The sequence below is a fragment of the Stegostoma tigrinum genome, unplaced genomic scaffold, assembly GCF_030684315.1.
Source record: "Stegostoma tigrinum isolate sSteTig4 unplaced genomic scaffold, sSteTig4.hap1 scaffold_401, whole genome shotgun sequence".
NCBI lineage: Eukaryota > Metazoa > Chordata > Chondrichthyes > Orectolobiformes > Stegostomatidae > Stegostoma > Stegostoma tigrinum.
In genome coordinates, this window is record NW_026728329.1 from 12,161 (window position 1) to 37,568 (window position 25,408).

A 25,408-nucleotide genomic window follows, 5' to 3' on the forward strand; every position below is an offset into this window, starting at 1 on the left:
AGCAAATGATACCTGTCACTTGTTCGCCCAAGCCACGATAGTGTCCAGTTCTTTGGACTTGTATTCCTTTACTGTGTCTCCGAAATCTTCTCTCCCCACAAGGCAAGCATCATTTCTGGACGCTCTTTCTCTTTGCAGAGAAAAGAAAAGTAACATCTTAAAACAAAGGATAGCCGTGCTGATTTGATTTGTTCTTGGAGCTGTCATCTAACTCCTGTGCTAAGCCTGACGGACAGATTAAACACGGAAGATGTTTCCACTAATGTGTGGACACAAAAAAAAGATACGAGTCACAAATGAATTGATTGTACAATTCAGAAATCAGTTCTTTGACTGAGTATAAAACAAGAAGATATTGGAAATATTCAGTCTTGATGATAAGTCCCTGGCTTGAGAAAAAGAGTTAATTTTCCCTTTCTGTGGACTGATGCAGAGAAGTCATGTAATATAAAGTGCATTTCTCTTTCAACTGTTGCTGAATATTTCGAGTTGATTGAGTCTGCTTTTGTTTATTCAAAGAGTGCTGAGACAATGAAACTCATTACAGGAAGTGATTGACATCTCAGTCTCTTCTGAAGCTCGTGTGTAACATTTCACGCTTGCCTGAACATCTTAAACTACTGACGTATCAGCACAGTCACCGCACAGGAAGACTCTTCACACTTCAGTGTGAGAACGGATTTATTTAGTTTTCCTACCTGACATCGTTCAGCTTTGAAATTTGAAATGATTTTATCACCAATAAATGAATTCTTCTTGCGGCGAAATTCAAATATTCTACACAGGAAAGGTGTATATTTTGTTCACTTTATCCGTTGAGTGTGTGTTCATATCTCTTTGTTCTGCTGTTTATTAGAACCAGGACAGACAGGGACCATGCACTTGTATCAATGGATTCCTGTATCTTTCGTCCTGGCATATTCCTTCATATCTTCGTTGTATCAATATTGCTGCTCAATGGCAGCGTGTTTTTCCCAGCATTCTGGGTGGGAATGCATTTGCCCAGATGACAAAGTGTGGAGCTGGATGAACACAGCAGGCCAAGAAGCATTTTAGGAGCACAAGAGCTAATATTTCAGACCCACACGAGTTATCTCGGATTCACCAGCATCTGCAGTCCCCATTATCTCTGAATGTATACGCCCACTGGTGCGCGCGCAATCTGAAGCGTTTCAAACATGCGCAGTACCGGAGGCAAAGGAGAGCCGGAGGAATCGGATGAGGAACAGGCGCGGTAAGGATTTGAAAGGTGAAAATTAGAAATCAAGTGAGTGAGTATTCCACGAAGTGGGCGGAGAGGCTTTATAAAATCTGACAGTAGCTACCGTCACTGAATTGAAAAATACCGACCCCGGTTTTGTCACGAATAGATTGGAATTGCTGAATTCCTTTGTTAGCCGAGGCAGGGCTGGGCGCCGCGAATGTTTTCTGAGCCGTGTGAGCCCGCCATCTTTATCCGGGGCCAACTGGAAGCGGAGAGTGCGCTTGTCCTTTACTTGTTGGGAACGGGGCGAGGGGAAGGCGAGCAGGATTTACGAACAGCAACTTCAAACCAAGAGAAATGCTTTTCTTTTTCTGTTCTGAATCTCTGTCCTGGATTGATCGTGATGGATTTTACACTCTTACAGATCAATGTCAGCAGAGGAATTTGGCCGACTTGAACCTCAGAAAGAGTGAAAGAGTAACTCGATTGATGAGTATCTGAATGCTATCAGCATCTGAATGTGGTAGCGTTCAGGTATGAATGTGTGTGTGTGTGTGCCTGTGGGAAAAGATTTGAGATATCAGAAAATGAGATACACTATCTGTGGTTAGATTACAGTTGATTAGCTGTTTTTAGTTCTCGGACTTGCTGTCAGGAACGGTCGAACAACTATGGAGTGGATGTAGCACAGATTCACCTGATTGATAACTGAATCTGTAGGTTTAGAATACAAGAAGGCCCATATTAAAAAAAATCAAAAAGTGCAAACCATTTAGCCCATGCCAAATGTCTGGAGCAATCCAGTCAGTCCTATTCCCTTGTTTTATCCCTGCACCTTTGCATTTTTCTCTCAAATGCTGATTCAGTATTTTTTTGAAATCAATCAACATCAAATTTGCTTTGACGAATTAATCTATTTATTACTTTCAAATATCTGTGCATGTGAATCCCTCAGACTCTGCACACTCTTTAGTGTTGTGTTATTGCCTCTTCCTATCCCTTCTGCTAAAACACATCACTTCATTCTGAGAGAGGTATCCCTGGAAATTGATTAATAAGAAATATTTTTGATCAAAGTCTTGGGAATATGATTAGTGACTGTCAGGGGAGTTACAGAGAAACTATTTCCACTGAGTGGGGAATTGACGACGAGCAGTAACAATCTGAACATGACATTAGTACCAGCATATTTCCAGGTCAAGTTTTCCAGATCCTTATAACTGTTTGATGGTTCAGGGACTGCAGAATTCCACATTCAATCTGGAAGATTGGAAAGTGTCAAATTGAAAGAAAGCTGCTGTGCGTTCAAGTCGTGCAAGCTTCATTAGAATGGCGCACTAGTCTATCAGGGCAAACTGGTACAAAGGATGATGTCACATGAGCTGGAGAGATAGCTACATCGAAGACAGGGTGTAGCAGTGGAAAGATACTTTTCAGAATGGAGGGTTTTGATTAGTGGTGTTCCACAGGAATCAGTGCTGGGACCTCTGCTGTTTCTGGTCTATATAAATAACTTGGAAGAACACGTGGCTGGTCGAATCAATAAGTTTGCGGACAATACAAAGGTTGGTAGAGTTGCAGATAGTGAGAAGGATTGTCAGATGATACAGCAGAGTATAGATAAATTGGAGTTATGGGCAGAAAGATGACATGTAGTTTAATCTGGACAGATATGAGGGGATGTAATTTGGAAAGTCAGGTACAGGTTTAAATTATAGAGTAAATGGCAGAACTCTTAGGAACATTGATATGCAGAAGGATCTGGGTGTGCAGGTCCACAGGCTACTGAAAGTGATGGTGCAGGTAGATAATTTAGTATAAAAGGCCTTTGGGATGACTGCCTTCATTGGAAGGTGCAATGGCGATATGGACAGGCAAGTTATGCTGCTGCTTTGTAGAACTCTAGTCAGGCCACACTTAGAATATTGCATTCAGTTCTGGACACCACATGTGGATGTGGATGCTTTGGAGAGGGTATAGAATAGGTTTCCCAGGATGTTGCATGGTTATGGGGGAGTTTAGCATTGAAGAAAGGTTGGAAAGACTTGGTTTGTTTACACTGGGACGCAGCAGGTTGAGAGGGTGGCCTGAGAGAAGTTTATAAGATTGTGAATGGCATGGATAGAGCGGAATGTATGAGACTTTTTTCCCCCAGGGCAGAGGGATAAATTACCAGAGGACACAAGTTCAAGCTGCAGGGGGAATGTGTGAAAGAGATAAGCAAGGCAAGCTTTTCACACAAAAGTTGCTGAGTTCCTGAAATGTGTTGCCACAGGAGGCAATGGAAGCAGACGCAGCAGCAGCAGTCAAGAAGCACCTGGCTGAATACATGAACAGGAAGGGAAGAGAGGAATGTGGATCCTGTGAATCAAGGCATTTTTAGCATGGAGGGTTAGAATGTGCAGGCATAGGCTTGGAGTGCTGAAGGGCTGGTTCCTGTGCTATGTTGTTCTTTGTTCTTAACAGAGGATTTTGTCTGGGTTGGGAAGCTAAAATGAAAGTCATGGCGCAGCTTGCAAACGGAATGGATTTTTTTTCTGCAGAATAATAGCCCAATCTGTATTTTCTATTCACTATGTGGTACAGTCCCCGTCATAAGCAGTGAGGACAGTAATTAAAATGTGTAAGGTACAAATGATTCATCATTTATTTTCTTCTTGCAAAACCTTGAAGATAGCCTGAAGAAAGATGTTATTTGCAGAGTAGGTTATATGATACAGAAAATCATTGGCAAAGTATTACATTCTAACTGAACTAGAGGCTAAAATAAACTCTGACTGTCAGAGTCCCTATTTTTTCAGCAGGTTTAATTTTTAATAAAATGCATTCTGACATATTGAGCAAGTCAATAATCTTTTCCAGTCTGAATCTGCTGCTCAGAGTCCTGGAAGTGATGGTTTTCCCATGCACCACCTGATCTTGTGTTTCTGTCTGGTGAGTTTGGGAGGTTGTTAGAATTACTGGCAGATGAATTAGATTACCTACAGTGTGGAAACAGGTCCTTCGGTCCAACAAGTCCACACCGCCCCTTGAAGCATCCCACCCAGACCCAGACCCATCCCCCAATAACCCACACACCCCTGAACACTATGGGCAGTTTAGCATGGCCAATCCACCGAGCCTGCACATCTTTTGACTGTGGGAGAAAACCGACACAGACAGAGGGAGAATGTGCAAACTCCACAGACAGTCGCCCAAGGCTGGAATCGAACCCAGGTCCCTGGTGCTGTGAGGCTGCAGTGCTAACGACCGATCCACCGTGCTGCCCATATGAAGCCCATCTCCATTAATGCTCTCCGTATTTCTCAGTTTTCCCACAAAGAACACCTTTATGCAGCCCCAGATTTGGCAGCCAGTTCCTTTCACTGAAGCTTAATACTGAACCAGTCCTATTGTTATAACAATCCAAGAGCTTTCATGGTCGCATTGTCCACTGTCTATCGCACAAATGATCAGATGTATTCAGTCCAGTTTTAAAGTTCTGCCTTTTTCTCTCTGGGCCACATTTCGTTCTTACTGTCTGTCATTCATTTTACAGGAAGTTGGAGCATTTGCAGTCAGTGAACTCAAATCTCGCTGCAGATTCTAACGAAATGTTGAATTCATCATGTCTTGAATATCATCAGGCTTTGATCATGGAAGCCAAAACCAGTGTTCGCACTGAGAAACCATGGAAATGTGAGGACTGTGAGAAGGAATTCAAATATCCATCTTCCCTGGAAAGTCATCAGTGTGGTCACACTGGAGAGAGACCGTTCACCAGCCCTGACTGTGGAAAGGGATTCATTTGATCATCCAGTCTGCTGACACACCAGCAAGTTCATATAAGAGAGAGGCAGTTCATCTCCTCTGAGTGTGCGAAAGGATTCACTCACTCATCCCATCTGCTGACTCACCGGCACGTTCACACTGGGGAGAGACCTTTAAAATATCCACACTCTAGGAATTGCGAGAAAAGTTCGAGAGAACTAATATCTCACATTAGTGAGAAACCATTCAGGTGCTCTCACTGTGCGACTCGGCTCAAGCGATCATCTAAACTCCCAATACACCAGCACATTCACACTGGGGAGAGACCGTTCATCTATTCCATATGTAGGAAGTGTTTCATTCACTCATCTGACCTGGTGAAACACCAGAAAGTTCATTCTAATGAGAGACCTTTTTCAATGTTCAGACTGCAGGAAATGCTGTAAATGTTCTGGAGAACTGATGTCCCATCAACATGTTCACACTGTTGAGAGCCCAATAAGATACTCTCATGATGGGACTGGGTACAGATGAATATGTAACCTCGCTGTACACCAATGCATCCACACAGGGGAGATACCGTTCACTTGCTTCATGTGCAGGAAGAGATTCGTCAGATCATTGTACCTGCTGAAACACGAGCAAGTTAATTCTGACCAGAGAATGTGGGAAATGGTATAAAGATTCTGAACAATTAGCCTCCATTAACTTGCTCACATTATTGAAATAACTTTGAATGTTCAGATTGCAGAAAATGCTTTAAAAGTCCTCAACAATTGATGATCCATCAATGTGTTGACACAGGTGAGAGACCGTTCCAGTGCTTTCACTTTCAAACTGGGTTCAGGTGATCATTTCACCTCATTGTATGCCAGTGATGTCAGACTGGAGGGAGGTCGTTCGCCTGCATTGAATGTGGGAAGGGATTCACTCAAACACCCGACAACCCCCCCCCCCCCCCCCCAAAAACATGAGTGAATTCACAAATAACCACAGTGGTTGCATTTTGCTATTAATTATGTTCAGTAATGAACACATTTCATTGTTGTCTGTTTCTACTGATGTTAAATTGACTTTCCTGAAAATATAGGTTTTTATTTTCTGAGTAAAAGGCAAATAAATTAGCTTTGTATTTAACACAAAACTTACACTTTGTTTTCAAATGTCCCAAGCACAAGTTAGTTTCTTTTGGCCTTCTTAACAAGAGGATTCAGATACAGGAGCAGGAACGTCCTTCTGTGATTCCACAGGTCTCAGTGAGCCCATAGCTGGATTCTTGTGTGCAATTTTGGTCTCATTATTCTTGTGGAAGAATGCTTTGGCTGTGAATGGAGTACAATGAAGGTTGACCAGAATGATTCCTGGGATGACAGGACTGACATGTGAAGAAAGACTGGATCAGTTAGGACTATATTCACTCGAGTTCAGAAGAGTGGTCTTTCATAGAAACAAAAGAATTCCGACAGGGCTCCACAGGATAAACAGAGGAAGGCTGTTCTCAATAAACAGGGTGTCCAGAACCATGACTTTTAGGATATGGGCATACATGGGAGCATAAAGATGGGATCCTAGTGTCTCTTTAACCTGTCATCGACAAGCTATTTAGGACTGAGATAAGAAGAAATTTCCTCACCTCTGGAATTATCTGCCACAGAAAGCACCTGAAGCCAAAACATTGAATGTATTTAAGAAGGATTTGGATATAATTGTTGGGGTGAAAGGAATCCAAGTATGGAGAGAAAGCAGGAACAGATGGATGATCAGCCACGATCGTGTTAAATGTTGGAGCAGGCTTGAATGACCAAACGGCCGACCTCTATTTTCTTTGTCAATGGTTATTATTTTCCCAAATACTTTTTCTCTTCTGATCAATATTATGGTTCTTTCCTCCCCTTTTGTGCTGCTGAACTACTCAATTTTTTTGTAATGTTGTAAGTGTTCCCTACTGTGAAGATTGATTAAAATTATTTGTTTAACTCCCCTGCTCTTTCCTGGCTCCTCATTATCACTGACAAATCTCATTCTCTAAGGGGCCGATGTTCACAGTTCTCTTCTCTTTTTATCTTTTGAAATACTTCATTGACCACAGTATGTTTTCTCCTGTTATGGTTATTTCCTCCCCTTTTTGCTGCTTGTCTATTTTTGTGTATTTTAAAGTTGCAAGAATGCCCTAATGTGAATATTGTTGGAAAGTATTTGTTTAACTCTCCTGCCCTTTCCTAGCTCCTCAATGTTACCCTTTACAAAGCTCATTTTATAAGGGGCCGATGCTCACAGTTCTGTCCTCTCTTTATTTATTGAAATAATTAATCAACCACAATACACATTGTTCCTCCATAATCATCTATAAGGCCTTGTGTGGTGGCATTGTGAGAGAGGCCGAGCCACAACAATGTACAACAGTTCAATAATGTCCAACTGTATGCAAAAAAGGCAAGTTTCATCAAAGCTTTTTGTCTTGCACATTTCGGTTCATTCACAATAAGCACCAATGGAAAGGGAGCAAACGTTTTATACTGTACTGACCTGGGCGAATAATAGACTCTGATTGGTCAAGGCATTGCAAAGGAAAATGCACCAGTTAGATGATGACCAAACTTTGTTTAAATTTCACGCAGACAGATTGACTCTGATTTTTCAAAGCATCACTGGAGACCTCAACTAAAGAAGGGCTGGCCCCTGTCTGGTTGAGTGGAAGGAGGTGTTATTAATATTAATTGGGCACTATTAATATTTGAGCACTGTAAGCACAAACTGGTTGGCTGTGGCTAATGCGTTATCTATTGTGAAGAGACAAAAGAAAATGCTGTTTGCCAAAATCTCCCAACCTTTAGGTGGAGGTGAGGAATGCTGCAGAATGTGATTGTTAATATTGTCTCCGAAGTGGAAAACAGGTGAACTGTTGCACTTAAGAAACAATTCCTGTGAAAGATAATGTGGGAACATCATGCTGGTAAGCCAGTCGCACATAGTGAGGGGATGGGCAGTGGGAGAAGACACAGTAAATGTATAGCCTGCAACAGAATCTAAAATACATGCATGATTGGAGGCAGTGGAAGTTTGACAATGGCAGAGAGGTGATCAAGGAAAGCAAGGGTCATAAAGCCATACAGATGGACCGAGTTATACAGATTTACAGCACAGAGTGTGCCGTCTGCCCACCGTTCCGATGCTAGTCATCAAACATCAGTGAAAGAGAGCAATAGATGAACATGGATTCAGATCCCACAGCAAAGGTGTCACTCCAGATGCAGAGACATTGAACCTCTCCCAAATAACACAGGACAACAATAAAATCCTTAAATTATTAATGACTCATTAAAAAATATTTAGCCCTGAAACAGTCTTATTGATTACAATATTAAAATCTGCTGGAACCTGCAGCTGGAAAGATTTCAAAAGTTCCATGTCAGAGAATAGTTTCAAAATTAAGGAAATCCCTTGGAATCGAGTGATGTAACTGAGGTTACTCCGTGGAAATTCTATGAGTTAGTTTGTAAAATCAATCTCCATCAGCCAGAGCGAGCCATTCAGAAGAGATAATCATTTCAATTGATTTGAGTTTTGCTGTGTGTACCAGCCACTCTGAGCTCTGATAAAAGGAGTTTCAAAAATCCATCCATCAGTCCAGTACAGATGTTCACAACATCCCCTCTTCATAGCTCATGATGACTGACTATTCTCCCTGCTGTACAATGTCCCTCAGCGTGGCCAGCAGTCACTCAATTTGAGGATAGCGTCTCCTCAGGGCCATAAGTTTCTATCCTAGGTTTTCATATGAATGAATCAGTCTTCTCCATCCACCCAACCAGAAATTGGCCACTTGCTCGTGCTGCAATCCTAATGTGCCTGAATGAAACCTAGAAACAAAACCCAGGTCATTGCCGTTGAGAAAAAATAAGTAAATTAATAAACCATGTAATTAATAAATAATTAAATAATATAATATTGTAGATTCTATTAAGTTCTCTTCTAATCTGTCCTTCTATGTTCAATTACTTATGCACATATATACCCAGGTCATTCTATCCTTGCAACCCCTTTAGAGATGTACCCTTTATTTTATATTGCTGATGTACATTCATCCCATTAAAATGTGTGACCTGACACTTCTCCACATTGAAATTCATCCACCTCTGATCCACACACCCCACTAACTTTACACAAGTTTCCAGAAAATTACGAGAGGCATTGATTGAATGGAGAGTGAAGTATTTTCTCAGGTGAAAATGTCAATTACTATGGGACCTAAGTTTAAGCCAAAAGGGTGTATGTTTAAAGGAGATGTAAGAGGCAAGCGTTTAGACAGTGGGTTGTAAGTGCTTGGAATACACTAGTCGAGGGGGTGGTAAAGGTGGATATGAGAGATAGGTGAATAGGCAGAGAATAAAGTGATATGGATTGCACAGAAACAAAAGGTTTTTAGTTTCGAAAGGCATCATGTATCAGCACAGTCTTGGTGGCCCAAAGTACCTGTTCCTTTGCTGTGTTGTTCTTCTTTGTACCATTCTGCTCACATTTTTCTCTGTTTCCAAATCCTAACGTATGCACAAATATTGATCCTGTTCCCTGTAGTCCTATGTTTAGAGCATTAATATATATTTGGAAAACACAAGGGTCTCAACATTGCCACCGAGGGAATTTCAATAGATTCATTCAACTATCCCAAAAAATATCCAAAGCCACTGTTGTATTTCCTTTCTCTCAGCCAATTTTGTACATGTATTGTTATTGTAGTTATTTTCCCCAAATACATAAACTCACGGGTCAGCTCAATAACATTGAATCACATACTTTCTGGAAGTCTTGGACAAACATGAACTGTATTCCTCTGATCAACCCCATATTTCACACGTTGAAAAGAAAACGTAGGTCATTAACAGCAAGTTAACTAACATCATGTCTCCTGGAGAAATGTATGGCAACTTCCCATGAATTGACTGATCTTTGGCCATGTAACTCTTCATTTTGCCTTCACCGTTGCGTCTACAAGTTTCCAAGCACCCAAAGTAAATTGGCTTGTCTGTAACAGTTGGATATATTCTTGCAACTTCTGTTTAACAAATGACTAAACTTTGCAATTTCCCTGTATTCCAGCACTACTCTCGATAAACTTACAAATTCAGCAAAGTTTCTGATCGCCTCGAGCAGACTTTGAAAGTAGACATGGCGACCCCCAGTGAGACAGTTCTCATTCTTCCATGTGGCTCACGATCTCAGAAGATACCCATTTTGGAAAAGCCTGATTGGTATTTTCTTGCTGCTGAATACCACGGGATTGTTACAGCTCCACTTGTCTCACGTTCAAAGCCATTTTCAAAACTTAAACACAAGCACAAGACTGATGAATGTAGAAGGGGTAATGTGCACTGAGCATATTCATCTAACTAGTACATGGGAGCATAAAGATGAGATCCTTGTGCCTCTCTAACCTGTCATCGACAACCCCATCACGTTGTAACACCTTGTGTCTTATGTTCCTCCTGCTCGCTTTCCAGGTAAACATTGGATTTGCCATTGGCCTGCATTGGCATTGAGCACTAATTGACATTGGATCTGGCTGGGCTGAGGGAGGTGAAGGTGAGACAGGGCCAGAAGCAAAAAGAGATGCAAAATCGGGGTGTTGTGAATCAGTTGATTTCAGTGGGGACCGAGTGCTGTGATTTGCAGCCCGAGTTTCCCAGGAGTTACAGTGATTGGGCTCGTGTTTTTTTTAATTGAACGTTTTCCTCAAGCGTGACTTCCTTTTTGTAAACCATGCTGACTCTGCCTGGATCCGATCTGATCTGTACCACTCATAAACAAAACATTTTACTGTATTTCAGTACATGTGACAACAAATCAATCTGTGCATCCCTCTGTTTCCCTCTCGGTCTGTCTGTTGATCTCTCTCTGTGTCGGTTCTACACTTTTTCTCTCCCGGTGTACCATCCGCACTCTTCTCCAAGAGCAAAAGCCTGTAAGCCCATCACCATTCTGTTAAGCTAGCAATGGCCTGTCAACACATCTCCACTGTTCTACCAATGACCTGTGAACACGTCTGCATTCCCTTCTTCTTGCAACAACTTATTAACACATGACCAGTCTTTTCTTGTAGCTACAGCATGTGAAACATTCCCAATCTGTTCCCCCAGCAACAATCTGTGAGCCCGTTGCCACTGTATTGCCCGAGTCAAGGCCTGTGAGCAGATCCTTAGACGGTTGCCCTTGGAAAGGCCTATGAATCCATCCCCACTCTGATCCCCTTGCAACAGGCTCATACCCATCCCCAATTTCATTGCAAAAGACTGTGACCACATCTCCACTGTACCCCAAGCAACAACCTGTTGAACATCCACAAAATGTTCTCGTAGCAACAACGTGTGAACTGATCCTGCCTCTGTTCTCTTAGTAACAGCCTGTCAGCCAATCCCTACTCTCTTCCCCTAGCAACGGCCTGTGAAACCACCTCCACTCTGCTGCACTGACAACTGCCTGTGACCCCATTCCCAATCTGCTCTGCTAGAAACAGTCTGTGAAACCATCAATACTGTATCACTTGCACCAGCCTGTGAACCAATCCTCACGCTTTTGCCTTAGCACCAGACTGTTCAACCATCTCCACACTGTTCTCCTAGCAGTGACTTGGGAACCCAATCCCAATTTAGTTTTATAGCAATAGTCTATGATCCCATCCCCATTCTGTTCCTCTAGCAATGGCCTGTGAGCCCATCTTAATCTTGTTCCCCTCGCAATGATCTGTTAACCCACTCCCACTGTGTTCTCCTTGCAATGGCCTATGAACCCATCCTAACAATGTTACTCTAGCCATAGACTATAAACCCATCCCACACTCTGTTCTCCTAACAGCGATGTGTGAACGTATCCTGAAACTGTTCTCATAGAAAATGGCCTGTTAACTCATTCCCACACTATTATACCTAGGAATGGCCGGTGAGCCCATCCCCATTCTGTTGTGCTAGCATAGGCCAGAGAACCCTTCCTTAGTATGTCCCTGTGCAGCAGCCTGTGAATGCATCCTCTGTTCTCCTCACACCCCGCCTCTGTTCGACCAGCTATGGCCTTTGAACACAGCCCCACACTGTTGCTTTAGCAATGATCTAGTGATGCATTCCCACTCTGTTCTCCTTGCCTTGGCCTGTGAACCCATCTTCATTCTGTTACCCTAGCATTGCCCTCTGAACCCATCCCCATTCTGTTACCCTAGCATCAACCTGTGAATTCATCCCGATTCTGTTCTCCTTTTAACAGCCTGTGTACAGTGGATAGGGGGAGATTTGAAGGATGGAGGGGAGATGGGGATTTATAGAAAGCTGTGAGAGAGACAAGAAGCTGGGAATATGGAGGCAGAGAGGAACGCAGTGAAATCTGTGGGATCAGACTGTGCAGCAGCCCCATTTTTGTCCCTTTGTCTCCCCCAAGCCCCAGCCCAGGGCTCACCCCCTTGTGGTCCAAACTCCAGAGACTGCCTGAGCCCCATAATTCATTTTCCCTGTGAGCATGTGAGTGTGGAATTGAACGACAAGGACACGGGATGGTTGATTATAATTCTCTCGGTCTCGCTCTCTCTGGTCCCAGCTCCTGTCTGACGATTCCTCACGGCAGAATGATTTGATTCTCTCTGACTCTGCATCATCCCGAGTTTCAGCTCCTGAATAAAATCACCGTGGGGGTGGAGGTAAGACAGAGAGAAATGAAAATGGATTAAAATTTTTAAAAAACACCGAAAGCTCAGCAAAATCGCACCACTTGCTGCTTCAGCAATGTGAGACATTCCCCACCCAGCACAGCAAGATCCCACTGCTGGTTGTCTGAACACCCACAACCTCACACTCTCCTCACCTCACCCCACCCCGCCCTCCCCACCCAAACACCAGCACAGCTCCTGATTTTAAACCCAGGGAACAGGGAACAGGAAGATGTCTCAAACTGCCTCAGGGCTGTCCCAGTGTTTCTGTTTGAGGGGAAGGGCAGGAGAGATATTTACTCCAGGGCTGGGATTCACACCCCCTCACACATCCCCCATCCCCACTCCCAGAATCTGTGTGCCTTACTCTGTCTGCAAGCTTCAGTGTCAGGTATCTCCCCGCCTGCCCCAGCACAGAGAGAGAGACAGAGACAGAGGTGCCTTTTTTGGGGGGAATGGTTATGGGGGAAGAGAGAGCAAAAAACAGACAGACAGAAATTGATCAAATTAGATTGAAATAAAAATAAACAGAAACAAAGGCAATCCTGCCACTGACTGACATCCAACATTTCCCCATTTCATCAGCATTTTCCCTGGGGTTTTGAGAAATGGAAGAGATTTCAACTGGGATCAAGGGGCAGATGCTTTCTGACTGCCCTCAGGGTTTATTTTCTTAGAGGCTGGACAGAAACTCAGTGGTGGGGAGTCACTCCCCAGAACATGCCTCTCTATCTCTCTCCATGACCCCACTCCAGCTTGTTCTCTGATACTCCAGTGAAGCAGTAACAAACACACAAAGAAATGACCAACGCTCCCCTCTGTCCCCTCCCATTCAGCAGGCACAAACCCCATGCCCAATCCACCTGGGATTGGTGCTGTTTCTACATGAAATGTTAATGATGAACCTTCCAAAGTGTCCAGTCACCTGTCTCTCTCCCTCCCCGCCTCTGTCTCTCTCCTTTTCTCTGCCCCTATCCATTGATCCATCTCTGTTGATCGATTCTCAAGCAGGAGAAAGTCAATGTCCCTCACACTCTCCATTTCCTCCATGTTTCAATAGCAATGCCCTCTCCTGCCTCATGTTTGCCATGTGCTCCCATCTCCCCGCTGTGTCTTGTGGATATTTGCAACGTCAGTGTCACATTTTGGAGGTTGAGGGGGTGACGGGAGGTGGGGTGGGTCTGGGCTGGGGGTTGGTGAGGAAATTAGGGATGACACACCCACTCACCACACTCACTATCAGGGCGTCAGCAGACTCAGCCCAGGGCACTGTAGAAAGCCTTGCATCACACACGAGGGTGACGTGCAGGCTGCGGTGGTGCACAGTAAGATCCCACTGGCAGCTGTGTGTGGGACTGCTGAGGGACTCCCTCAACACCTTGTTGGAGCCCGCCCCTCCGCCACGGGCTGCAATGTTAAAACAGGCCTCTCCCCCACTGAACCCACCAGCAAATATTACAGTCTCCCATTTCAACTTGGAGCTGGCTCAGACTGAACACGGGAGTTAGCCTCTCACCACCACCTCACCAGCTTCAGCTGTATTCCTTTTCCCTCCAACACTCCCATCTTCACACCACCCCCACCACCACACTCCCCGCTGTGCAGGATCCCACAAACAGCAAAATGTGAAAATGGCCATACGTTGATGGAGGAGCTTAACTCATCCTGAACACTGGCGTAGAGGGAGTGCAGGGTGGGTGGGACATCAGACCCTGCAGTTTCTGCCCCTTTCTAATGCTGAGCCCGTCCCCTGTCCCAGAGCCTGCACTGATCCCCCAATCCTTCACTCTCACCCCTCCCAGAGATCAGAATAAGGTCCCAGTCAAAGGGAACAATTCCCTCCATTTACCCCCAAACTTCACAGACGGGCCGAGAGGGGCCAAGAGGTGGGATTGGAACACGGGGTGGCGTTAGGAGGTCGTGGGATCCTACTCCTCCCTTTCCACATCCTGGCACCCCCACCCTACCCACCCACCTCTCCATTAAAATGACAAAAAGTCCAGGGAAGTCTTTCCCAGATATTCCAAGATGAAATGCAGGAAAGAAAACAGTTTGATGGATGGACAGGAGTATCCAGCTCACCCCACCCCTCCCTCTCCTATAGCCTTCAGCTCGCCAATATACTTCATTCGAGTGGTGCCTGTACCTTCCATTTATTGCTTGCTGCCACGTGGCCCCATCTGAAACACAGATATGACTCACAAAACTTCACATAGGGTTAGGATTCCTGATCTCCCCCAGCCCTCCCCTCTCCCCATCCCCATACACAACACCCAGAAGGGGCTCAAGTTGGAACGAATAAACAACTGCACAGCAAGATTCCAATGACTAGCGACCCCCTACCCCCAGCCCTTGTATCTATTCCCCACCTCCCATACATCCCCACCACCCTCTCCCATTGCCCTCCGATCTCACTCCCATCCCCGCCTTTCTAAGCTTTTCCTCTCTGACTCCATCTCTCAAACCCCCCAACACTGTCTCTGAATTATACCTCTGTGTCTGAAATGTTGTCACCCCTGCCATTTAGTAACCCTGACCTGTCACACTGCGGCATTGACTGTCTAAAATGGTGGGACGGTCTGGAGAGAGTGGTGGGAGTGGGGAAGCCCTAAACTGAGGAATGGCAATGGAGAGAGGGAAAGGGGGAAGAGATAAAGTAAGAGAGAAAGAAAGAGCCAGAATATGGTCAGAGAGAAAGTGAGGAAGACCCCAGTCTGAGGAAGGTGCGTGGAGAAGGAGATGGACAGAGTGAGACAGAGAGACAAAGAAAATGTAATAGCAAAGGCTCTGTAAGCAGCATTTGGACACTGGGCATCTTGTTGCAATGTAGGCCACACTGCAGGTAATTTGGCACACAGCAAGATCCCACAAGCAGCAGTATGACTGCAGACAGATTGTGTGTCTCACTCTTGCTGGTTAAGGGCTCAATTCTGGCTCCAGGCTGACAAAGAGGGAGCAATCTTGCTATTTGTGAAGTTCAACATACTTCTCTCTTTCTCTCTGTGTCTCTCTCCCCTCCACCTCTGATATCTCTCTCTCACTCTCTCTTTCCCACCTCTTTGTGTGTCACTCTCTCTCCCTTCTAAATCTCTTATCTTTCTGTCTTTGTTCCTCTCTCACTTCCCTCCCCGGCCCCTCATCTCTGATCTTTTTTTTCTCTCTCTCCCAGATTTAATCTTGTGCATTGTAATCTTTATCATTTAAAACGTTTTTGACCTTGATATTTGAGGATATTCTGTTTTTCTAAACGGGGGCACTGTTTCCCAGCATTCTGTGCCAGTAATGCTGCAGGCCATTGATACACAGTGTGATTCCACAGGTCACCCCTTCCTGCTCCAAAATGTGTTGAATCACAATTTCCATTCAGGGAAGGGGCTATCCGTTTCTTTGGGACAAAAATCACCCCCTCCATCCCAGGATGTAATTTGGTGGATGGCACTTTCTAGAACAAAGTGATTGGAGCTGGGCAGTGAAGAGATATTGGAGACTCCAGTTCTCTCCCCGACAACATGCCCCCTCCCCCAGACCCTGTCTCCGTTTCCCAGCACAGATACAGAGACACATCTTGTCCCTCTATCCCTCACTCCCTCCGGCTCACTCTTTTTGTCTGCATCTGTGTTTTTTGTGAAAAAAAACTTTGTATTGCAAATTATTTCTAACTCCCTCACTGTTTCTGTTTGTTTGAAAAAAAACAATGAGAGGAAACTGGAGGGGGTTCAGGAGAGGAGACAGGGAGAGAAAGACTGAGATGCCCTCGCAGATACTCAGGGGATTGAAGTAAAATGGCCAAATAATGTTTTTGTTATGTGGTTATCAATTTTTTTCATCCTGGCCTACACACATCACATGTTACTCTGAAGTGAGAATGAGTCTTTGAAGAGAGTTTCACATTTATGGTTTTAATTTACTGTTTGGGGAGTCCTGTCTGTCAGACACTCCCTGGGAGGAGAATTAACATGTTTGTGTCAAAACCCAGGCTTCTTTCTTTAACCCCAGGATTCAAAAGGTTTTAAAAGTTACCTGGAGGCTCCGAAAAGAAAACCAGGCTACCACAGAGGAATTCAAATCTTGAGTTAATAAACAAATACAACTCACATGGGCCCTGCGGTCTGCAGCCTGTTGAACAGGCCGCTGGCCAATGCCTGAGCCCCACCCCTCCTCGCTGTGGAGAAAACCTGGGTCCATGGAAAGGATTTCTTGTCCCATTGTAGTTTCAAAATAAATGGACAGAGCAAGAGGGGGAAAATTATTGGAACTGGAAAGGAAGGACATTGTTAAAGAAATCACACAGCAAGAGGTGGGGTTTGATGTCTCTCCTTCACACAAGCCATCCCTTATCAATGCCAGGCTCTGATTGAATTGGTGAAAACTTTGGGAAATTTCAATCCCAGACCCATGAGGCAGGGTTAAAAGGAGGAGATCATCGAGACAGTTGCATTGCTGCAGGCCCATGAGGCAGAGCAAGATCCCACTGCCAGCAATGTGTCTGGAACAAGATAAACTCAATCTTTGTTATGGAATATTGGTTAAATCGTAAATGTTTTCTGTATCCCCAGGCACTACCATGATAGATACTTAAGAATCTCAAATATGTCTCCCTCCCTCCCTCTCCCTTTTCTCCTGCCCCTCTCCCTGTTGCAAGTCTATCTGTCACTCCCAATGTTGACTTCACATTCTCACATTATTATTCTGACAACAGAACATGCTTTTTGTGAGATTTCACATTTACAGTTTTAATTTCCTCCTTGGGGAGCCCTGACACATGTTTGTGTCAAATCCCAAGGCCCCGATTACTTTAACCCCAAGCTTCAAACCCCGGGGTGCAGCCTGTCCAATAAGCCTCAGGATGATGCCCCCTTTGGAGAAAGCCCTTGTTCTATGCCTTGTGGGCCCCAAACGCTTCCCCTTTGGTTCTTCAAAAAAAAAACTGGTCCCTTTGGAGAAAAAAAAGAGACAGCATTAGTTGCAAGGCAAAGCAGAGACAGTGCAGCAAGATCCTGGGTTTTCCTCTCTGTCACACAGACAATGTCTCAGCAACATCTGAACACAAACATATCAGGTGATGAGTTGAGTTTCCATGCCAGTCCCTTTGTAAAGCTTTGAAATGGTGGGTTACCTGATTAAAACAGCCACTGCCTGTAACAATGGCACTGGGGCATTTAATACACAGCAAGATCCCACATGCAGCAGTGTCCCAGCAGTCAGATAATCTGATTTTATTCCCTTCTGCGATGCTGGCTCAGTTTAATTATTTCCTGTGACCCCAGAAACTGACATTACAGTTAATTCACAATCTCAAATACTCTCCCTGGCTCTCCTGTTTGACCTACTCTTTCAATTCTTCAAATCCTTCTCTCACTGTCACATTTTATCACACTGCCCTCCTCCATAACCCACATTAAACCTCAGGGTCAGAAAGAGACAGGACTCATATGGGCCCCTCACGGGGTGCAGTGGGAACAGGCATCAGGCCAATGTTGTCCCCCTCTGGAAGTTTTTTTTTGCAAAGCTTTCCTGGCCCCAGACATTTTGGATCTTCACATTGTAACTTTCCAAATCAGAATTTCCTGGGGATAAAAGAGAAAAGATTAGTTGAAAGCGGGAGCTACAGCATTTTGCAGCAAAATTACACAACAGGAGGCCAGGCTTATCTGCACTACCCCACCTCCATGGCATTACAAAACATCATAGCAACATCAAACTACCAAATAAATCATAAGGTGGTAATAAACCAGAGGTTTAAAATAATAATAAACACACATACACACACAATCTCAACCAAACAGGGAGAGCTGCTCACTACACTGTGTCAGGATGAATCTGATACATTTCTCAGTGAATGGTTTGCAGACTCCACCTCTGACTCATTGCAATGTCGCTCAGTCTGCTCATTAGGGAGGCCTCTGTGTGATAGAGATGGTAATTCCCCAGATTGGAGTCTTTTGTTGGATTTTCCTGGTCATTGAAATGTTAATTCTCCAGCAGCAAAGCTTTACCAACCCTTGTTCTTTGAAACCCTTTTTAAAGGTGTGTTAGTTCTGTCAGTGCAGTTTGAAAATATTTAACATTGGTCTCATAATAGCACCTAAGAGCCTGACCGCAGACGCCCCAGGAGACAGGAATGGAAATACAGTGGGGATATTTGCTGAGGATCTCTCGGGATTTTCCTGCTGTCAGTGTGGCTCCCAGAATCAAACTCTCTTTCTCACCCTCTTCTGCCCTGTCTCTCCCTGGCCTGCACTACAGACAGTCATTTCAAACTTGACATTCAAAACTTTGTTTCTTCTCCTCCTCCTGAAAATGTCAGTAGAGTTTGAGAATTTAAAGCATTGATCATATCTCTGCCCCTCAAACACCCACATTTCCCCATCTCTGCTCCCACTTTTCCCCCGGCACAGGACTGTGGAGAACATGGGTGCACTTTAAGACAACAAAATGTGAGGCTGGACGAACACAGCAGGCTAAGCAGCATCCCAGGAGCACAAAAGCTGACGCCTCGGGCCTAGACCCCTCACCAGAGCCTTTGGGAGCACTTTATCCAGGTTTTGCCAAGGGGCGTAGTCAGTGAGGTTCTGAGCTCAAGGGGTCAGCATGTGTGGGTGTGTGTGTGTGTGAGCGTGTATGTGTGTGTGTGTGTGTGTGTGTGTGTGTGTGTGTGAGCATGCAAGTATGTGCATGTACATGTGAGCGTGAGCGTGTGTTTGTGTGTGTGCACGTATGTGCATGCACCTGTGTGCATGTGCGTGTGTGTGTATGTGTGTATGTGTGAGCGTGCATGTGTGTGTGAGTGTGCACATCCATGTATGTGAGCGTGCACGTGTGTTTCAGAGCGCATGTGTAGTATGAGCACGTACGTGTGTGACCACGTGTGTGTGCTCACGTGCATGCATTTGTGTGTAAGTGTGCACGTGTGTGTATGTGAGCATACACATTTGTGTGTGTGTGAGTACATGCACGTGTGTGTGTGTGTGTGTGTGTGTGTGTGTGTGTGTGTGTGTGTGTGTGTGTGTGTGTGTGTGCGTGCGTGCGTATGTCAGACAGTCCGACAGGACAACAACAGATTCTTCAGTCCAACCAGTGCACGCCGAACATAATCCCAAACTAATCTAGTCTTATCTGCCTGCCCCGGCCCAAATGTATTTTAAGTGATACAAGTGTACTCACACACACCTCTTACTCAGGATATTTATTCCACACACTTACCACCCTCTGTGTAAAAACCTTCCCCCTCATGTCTTCTCTAAATCTTTCTCCTCTCGCCTTTAAAATTGTGTCCCCTAGTCTTGAAAGTCCCATCCTAGGGAAATGACAGCTACCATTACCTCTATCTATACCCCTCATTATTTTATAAACTCCTTATCAGGTCACCTTTAAACCTCCTACGCTTCAGTGAAAAATATCCCAATATATCCGGCCATTCTTTGTCCCTCAAATCGTCCATAATCAGCAACATCAAGGTAAATCGCGTGTGCGCGTGCGGGTCTGTCTCTGTGTGTATGTGCACGCGTGTGTCTGCGCACGTGTGTGCCTCTGTGTGTCTGTGTGCGTGTGAGTCTCTGCGTGTCTGCGCACATGTGTCTCTGTGTGTTTGCGCATGTGAGTCTCTGTGTGCGCGCGTGTGAGTCTCTGTGTGTCTGTGTGTCTGCGCGCGCGTGTCTCTGTGTGTTTGTGCGCATGAGAGAGAGAGACCCAAAGACAGGCTCTGTGTGTGTGCGTGCATAAGAAAGAAAGACCATGCATGTGAGTGTGTCTATTGGACTGCAAAGTTTGTGATAATGATTCCATCCTGTAATTTCATTATGTGACTGTCTATAAATCATGTGTTTCTTCCCCTGCCCCAGTAAAGGGTCTCAAACATACTCAGTCCCTTACTCTCAATCACACACACTCTCGTGTGTGCAGACGCTCTCACATACAGTCTTGTACATACACACATGCACACACTCACATATATTCACAGGGACAAAAAGAAAGAGAGAGACACACACAGAATGACACAGAAATGGAGAGAGAGAGAATGATTACTCTTGTAAATGTATCAGCAATTAGACAATTTATATAGCGAGGGTGGGAGAGACACAGATTTTCACAGGTTTTGAGAGAGACAGAGAGAGGATGACACAGAGAGGTGTGGTGACAGAGAGAATCACAAATAGACACAGTGACAGGGCAGAGAGAACCACAGATAGACGCATGGAGACAGAGAGAGAGAGAGAGAGAGAGAGAAAGAGAGAAAGAGAGAGAGAGAGAGGGGGAGAGACATAGATCGACACAGACTCAGATAGAGCAAGAGAAACAGATAGAGACAGGGTCAGAGAGATAGATACATAGGCACCATGGCTCAGTGGCTAGCACTGCTGCCTCACAGCACCAGGGGCCCAGGTTGTCTCCCATCCTTGAGTGACTGTGTGAAGTTTGCACATGGTCTCCAAGTCAGCGTGACTTTCCTCTGGGTGCTCAGTTTTCCTTCCACGGTCCAAAGGTGTACAGGGTAAGTGGATTGACCACGCTAAATTGTTCAGCAATGTATATAACAAATGGGTTATGGGGGTGTGGGTTTTGGTGGGAGGCTCTGAAGGATAGTATAGCCTTATTGGGCTGAATGGCCTGTTTTCACACTGTAGGGAATCCATGAATGAAAGAAACAGATATACACAGCGACATAGAGAGATTACTGATATACATAGGGACACACACAGAACCACAGATAGACACATGGAGCAGAGAGAGATTATCACACTTATGAACCGATCACAGAGACATCGCAGCTACATTCAGCAACATGGAGTGAGATTCACAGAAAGAGAGACAGACAAACAGATTCACAGAGAAATGGCATGAGACAGATAAAGAAAGAGACAAAGCTAAGATGAAAACGATGACACTGTTATCACAAGGAGAAATGGAGACTGAGACAGACACTCACTCCCCTTTACCATGAGTACAGGGGGACAGAGTTGTACATCATTTAAAGGTCCCTGCAGGGATCACTCAGGATTATTCAGCATCTCCTTCCAAAAATGATCTTCCATAACAGCACCCACTATTCCAGATTGACTGCTTTCATCCTTTTGGGAACATCCCCATCCCCATTCTCTGCTCTCAAACACAGAGCACACTGATTCCGAACGATATTCCCATTGCAATGCTGTCGCTGGGTCTGAACCCATGAAGTGCCACCCTCACAACACTGTGGGTGAGCTCCATCTCATGGACTGTAAAGGGTTCGCACCCTGACTGATTGTCACTCATATTCCATGAATGAAATAGAAGAATATTGGACACTGGAGAATGAGAATAGACAATAGACAATAGACAATAGGTGCTAGAGTAGGCCATTCGGCCTTTTGAACCAGCACCACCATTCATTATGATCATGGCTGAGCATCCACAATCAGTATCCTGTTCCTGCCTTCTCCCCATAACCTTTGATTCCACTATCTTTCAGAGCTCTGTGCATCTCTTTCTTGAAAGTATCCAGAGAGTTGGCCTCCACTGCCTTCTGGGGCAGACCATTCCACATATCCACCACTCTCTGGGTGAAGAAGTTTTTCCTCAACTCTGTTCTAAATGGCCTACCCCTTATTTAGACACAAAGACAAGGAGACACAGATGCTGAAAGCTTGCCAATGACTCACTGCTATGCCATCTGAGTGCATCTCCCCCACAGTCTCATTGTGCCCAGTTCCCACTTTTCAGGAATGCTGGGGAATAGTCAGAATAACAACTGCAGCCTCATTCCAGTGAAAGAGCTCATTTACTGCAATCCTGGATAATCGTAGGGGAACTCTCAGCACACAGTCTCCAGCAGATCCTTCAACACAATCACAACATTATAATCACAGGGACAGAGACAGTCACAGAAACACACAGGTACATAAGAGGCAAACCATGAAATCCGAAAGGACAGAGAAATAGGCCTCATCGTATGATCAATACTGCTCACACACAAACTCAGCTGAAGTCCAGGGCACCCAGGTTCAAATCCAGCCACGACTGAGGGTGGAATTTAAGTTCAATAAAGAATTCAGAGCTGAGAATGCAACAATGATGTTGAACCCATTGTCACTGTTTGCGAAAAAGAAAACACTTGATTCAGTAATGCTCGTTGTCTGGTTTGGCCTATCATGGAGTCCAGGCCCACAGCTCTCTGCACAGTCAGTGATGGGCAAGAAATGCGGGCCTGTCCAGAAATGTTTCCATCCCAGATGTGATTAAAATAAATAAGCACCGGGGCAGAGAGAATCAGAGACACGGTAGTGAGAGAGACAAGAGAAATATATACATGGGGATAGAAAGAGACAAACACATTACAGGTCATGTCAGAAACTGAGGATCACAAATGCACACAGGGACAGAGAGAGACACAGGTCTACTCAGGAAGAGAGAGAGAGAGAGCTAGAGATAGACATGCACACATGGAAAGACACACACACAGATTTGGTCTGAAGTTGCTCTGTGGGGTCTGAGGGACACTCGATGGGCCAGCTGTCATTCCCCTTCACTACCTGCCCTCAGAAAGGTGATGGTGGTTGGTTTCACTGACACAAAGCAGTCCAACTAGTTTAGGGAAGGCCAGAGCGTGAGTTAGGAGGGAGTTCCTGGGTGAGACACAGTGCCAGGGAAGGAGCAACCATCTTGATCACAGTCAGGACATTGTGCCTCTTGCAGGGACACATGCAGGTGGCTGGCAGATGAATTCCAAGTGCTTCTGTCACCTGGTCATTTTCGGTGGTGAGGCGTCACATAGTTGCTGGGAACGAGTGCAGGAACGTTGTTTCCATTGTTATTGCTGTGGGACACAATCCTGACCCTCTGCATTGAAGAAGAGAGAGAGAGGATGAATATACTTGTAAATGTCACATCAGTTAGAGAGTTTATGTAGTGAGGGAGGGAGAGATATTTGTAGATATTTGGGGCGGCAGGGTGTGGTAAGGGAGAGAGAGAAATCGGGACAGAAAGGGAGAAACACACACACACACACACAAAACGATTGAGTGAGAGACAGAGGGAGATACAGAGACAGAGGGAAATTGATAGACCCAGTGACAGAGAGAGATCATCACACATGAACTGAGACAGAGACAATTTCACAGCTGCATTCAGGGATATGGACAGAAATGTACAGGAACACACAGGGACAGAGAGAGACCAAAAAGATTCACAGAGGGACAGAGAGAGAGAGAGCACAAGATAGAGAGCAAGAGTCACAAATGTAAGATGAAGATAATGACAGATTTACGCAGGGACAAATGAAGAATGAGAGCAACACCCTTCACCATCGATTCAGAGGGACAGAGTTGTGCTTCATTTCCAAGGACCTCCAGAGATCACTTTGGATTATTCAGCATCTCCTTCCAGAAATGGTCTTCCAAAGCAGCACCCACTACTCCTGAGTGGACAAGAGCAGTCCATGCCTGTAACATGACCATCTCCAATCTCTGCTCCCAGACACAGTGCACACTGGCCCGAATGATATGCCCATTCTGACACTGTCACTTGTCTGAGTCCAGGAAGTGCCACCCTCACAATGCTGTGGGTGAGCTACACCGCATGGGCTGCAAAGGGTTCAATCACTGGCTAATGGCCACTCACATCCCATGAAGGAACTGGAAGAATATTGGACACTGGAAGAGGGGGACAGAGAGAGAGACAAACACACAAGGACAAGGCGAGGTTCAAAGATACACACAGAGACGGAGAGCGCGAGCGAGGGAGCGAATCACAGACCGGGTCTGAAGTTGCTCCATGGGATCTAAGAGACACTCGATGAGTCAGCTATCATTTCCCTTTCCCACCTGCCCTCGAGAAGGTGATGGCACTCTGCTTTGTTGAGCCAGTGCAGTCCATCTATTTGAGGGAATGCCACAGTGTGAGTTAGGAGGTAGTTCCTGGAAGGGGCACAGTGCCAGGAAAGGAACAATTCACCTTGTTCACAGGCAGCATGCTGTGCCTCTTGCAGGGGCACATTTAGTTGTGAGGTGGGTCCTTTCTCTGCCCTTCTGTTGCCCTGGTCATTCTCAGGGTGTGTAGGGCGGGCAGGGCAGGGTCACATAGTGGCTGGGAATGAGTTTTGTAGTGTGGCTTCCATTGTTTTTGCTGTGGGACTCTTGTCTGACCCTCTGCTCTGAAGGAAGAGAGAGAGAGAGAGAGAGGACGATTACACTTGTAAACATTACATCAATGAGACAGTTTATGTCGTGACGGAGGGAGAGACACACACAGATAGTCACAGGGTGCCATGAAGACTCAGACCCAGGGATAGAGATAGAGATATACACATAGCAAATGGGAGAAACGCAGAGAGAGGGAGAGAGACAGACAGATAGACAGACAGACAGACACATGCAGAATCACAAGTAGACAAAGAGAAACAGAGACACAGATAGGCACAGAGACAGAGACAGACAGTCACAGATTAACATCAGGACCAACACTGACACAGGGCCGGGGGTGTGGGGGGAGATATCGTCACATGGAGACAGGCAAAGGGTGACAGATAAACACAGGTACAGAAACAGAGAGATAGAGTCTCAGATGGACACAACAATCAAGATGGAGACAGATAAAGACATAGGGACAGAGAGAGAAAGAGACAGACACTGTCTGTGTGGAGTTGGCATGTTCTCCCTGTGGCTGCGTGGGTTTCCTCCGGGTGCTCTGGTTTCCTCCCATGTGCTGGCTGGGTGGATTGGCCAAGCTAAGTTGCCCATAGTGTTCAGGGATGTGTAGATTAGGTGGGTTGCAGAGAGATGTGTCTGGGTAAG

At 45.2% G+C, this 25,408-nt stretch overlaps 1 protein-coding gene across 2 annotated transcripts; it reads left to right on the forward strand.

Moving 5' to 3' along the window:
- Positions 1–971: 971 nt before the first annotated feature.
- Positions 972–5,923, forward strand: LOC132208458 (zinc finger protein 892-like). 2 transcript variants are annotated; one of them, XR_009444541.1, is made up of 2 exons: positions 972–1,267; positions 4,743–5,923. XR_009444541.1 is itself a non-coding variant. In XM_059644006.1 (2 exons), exons 1-2 carry the CDS (start codon positions 1,179–1,181, stop codon positions 4,993–4,995), a joined length of 309 nt encoding a protein of 102 aa, XP_059499989.1. In that variant the 5' UTR covers positions 1,164–1,178; the 3' UTR covers positions 4,996–5,923. The 2 variants fall into 2 exon arrangements, 1 of the variants encoding a protein (XP_059499989.1); XM_059644006.1 differs by having other exon boundaries at positions 1,164–1,234.
- Positions 5,924–25,408: the final 19,485 nt, after the last annotated feature.

Excerpts from the sequence above, each read along its gene's own strand:
- LOC132208458 (XM_059644006.1), top strand. The coding sequence starts at position 1,179 with ATGCGCAGTACCGGAGGCAAAGGAGAGCCGGAGGAATCGGATGAGGAA. Across the intron at positions 1,235-4,742 it reads TCGGATGAGGAACAGGCGCG|GAAGTTGGAGCATTTGCAGT; the intron begins GTAAGGATTTGA and ends TTCATTTTACAG.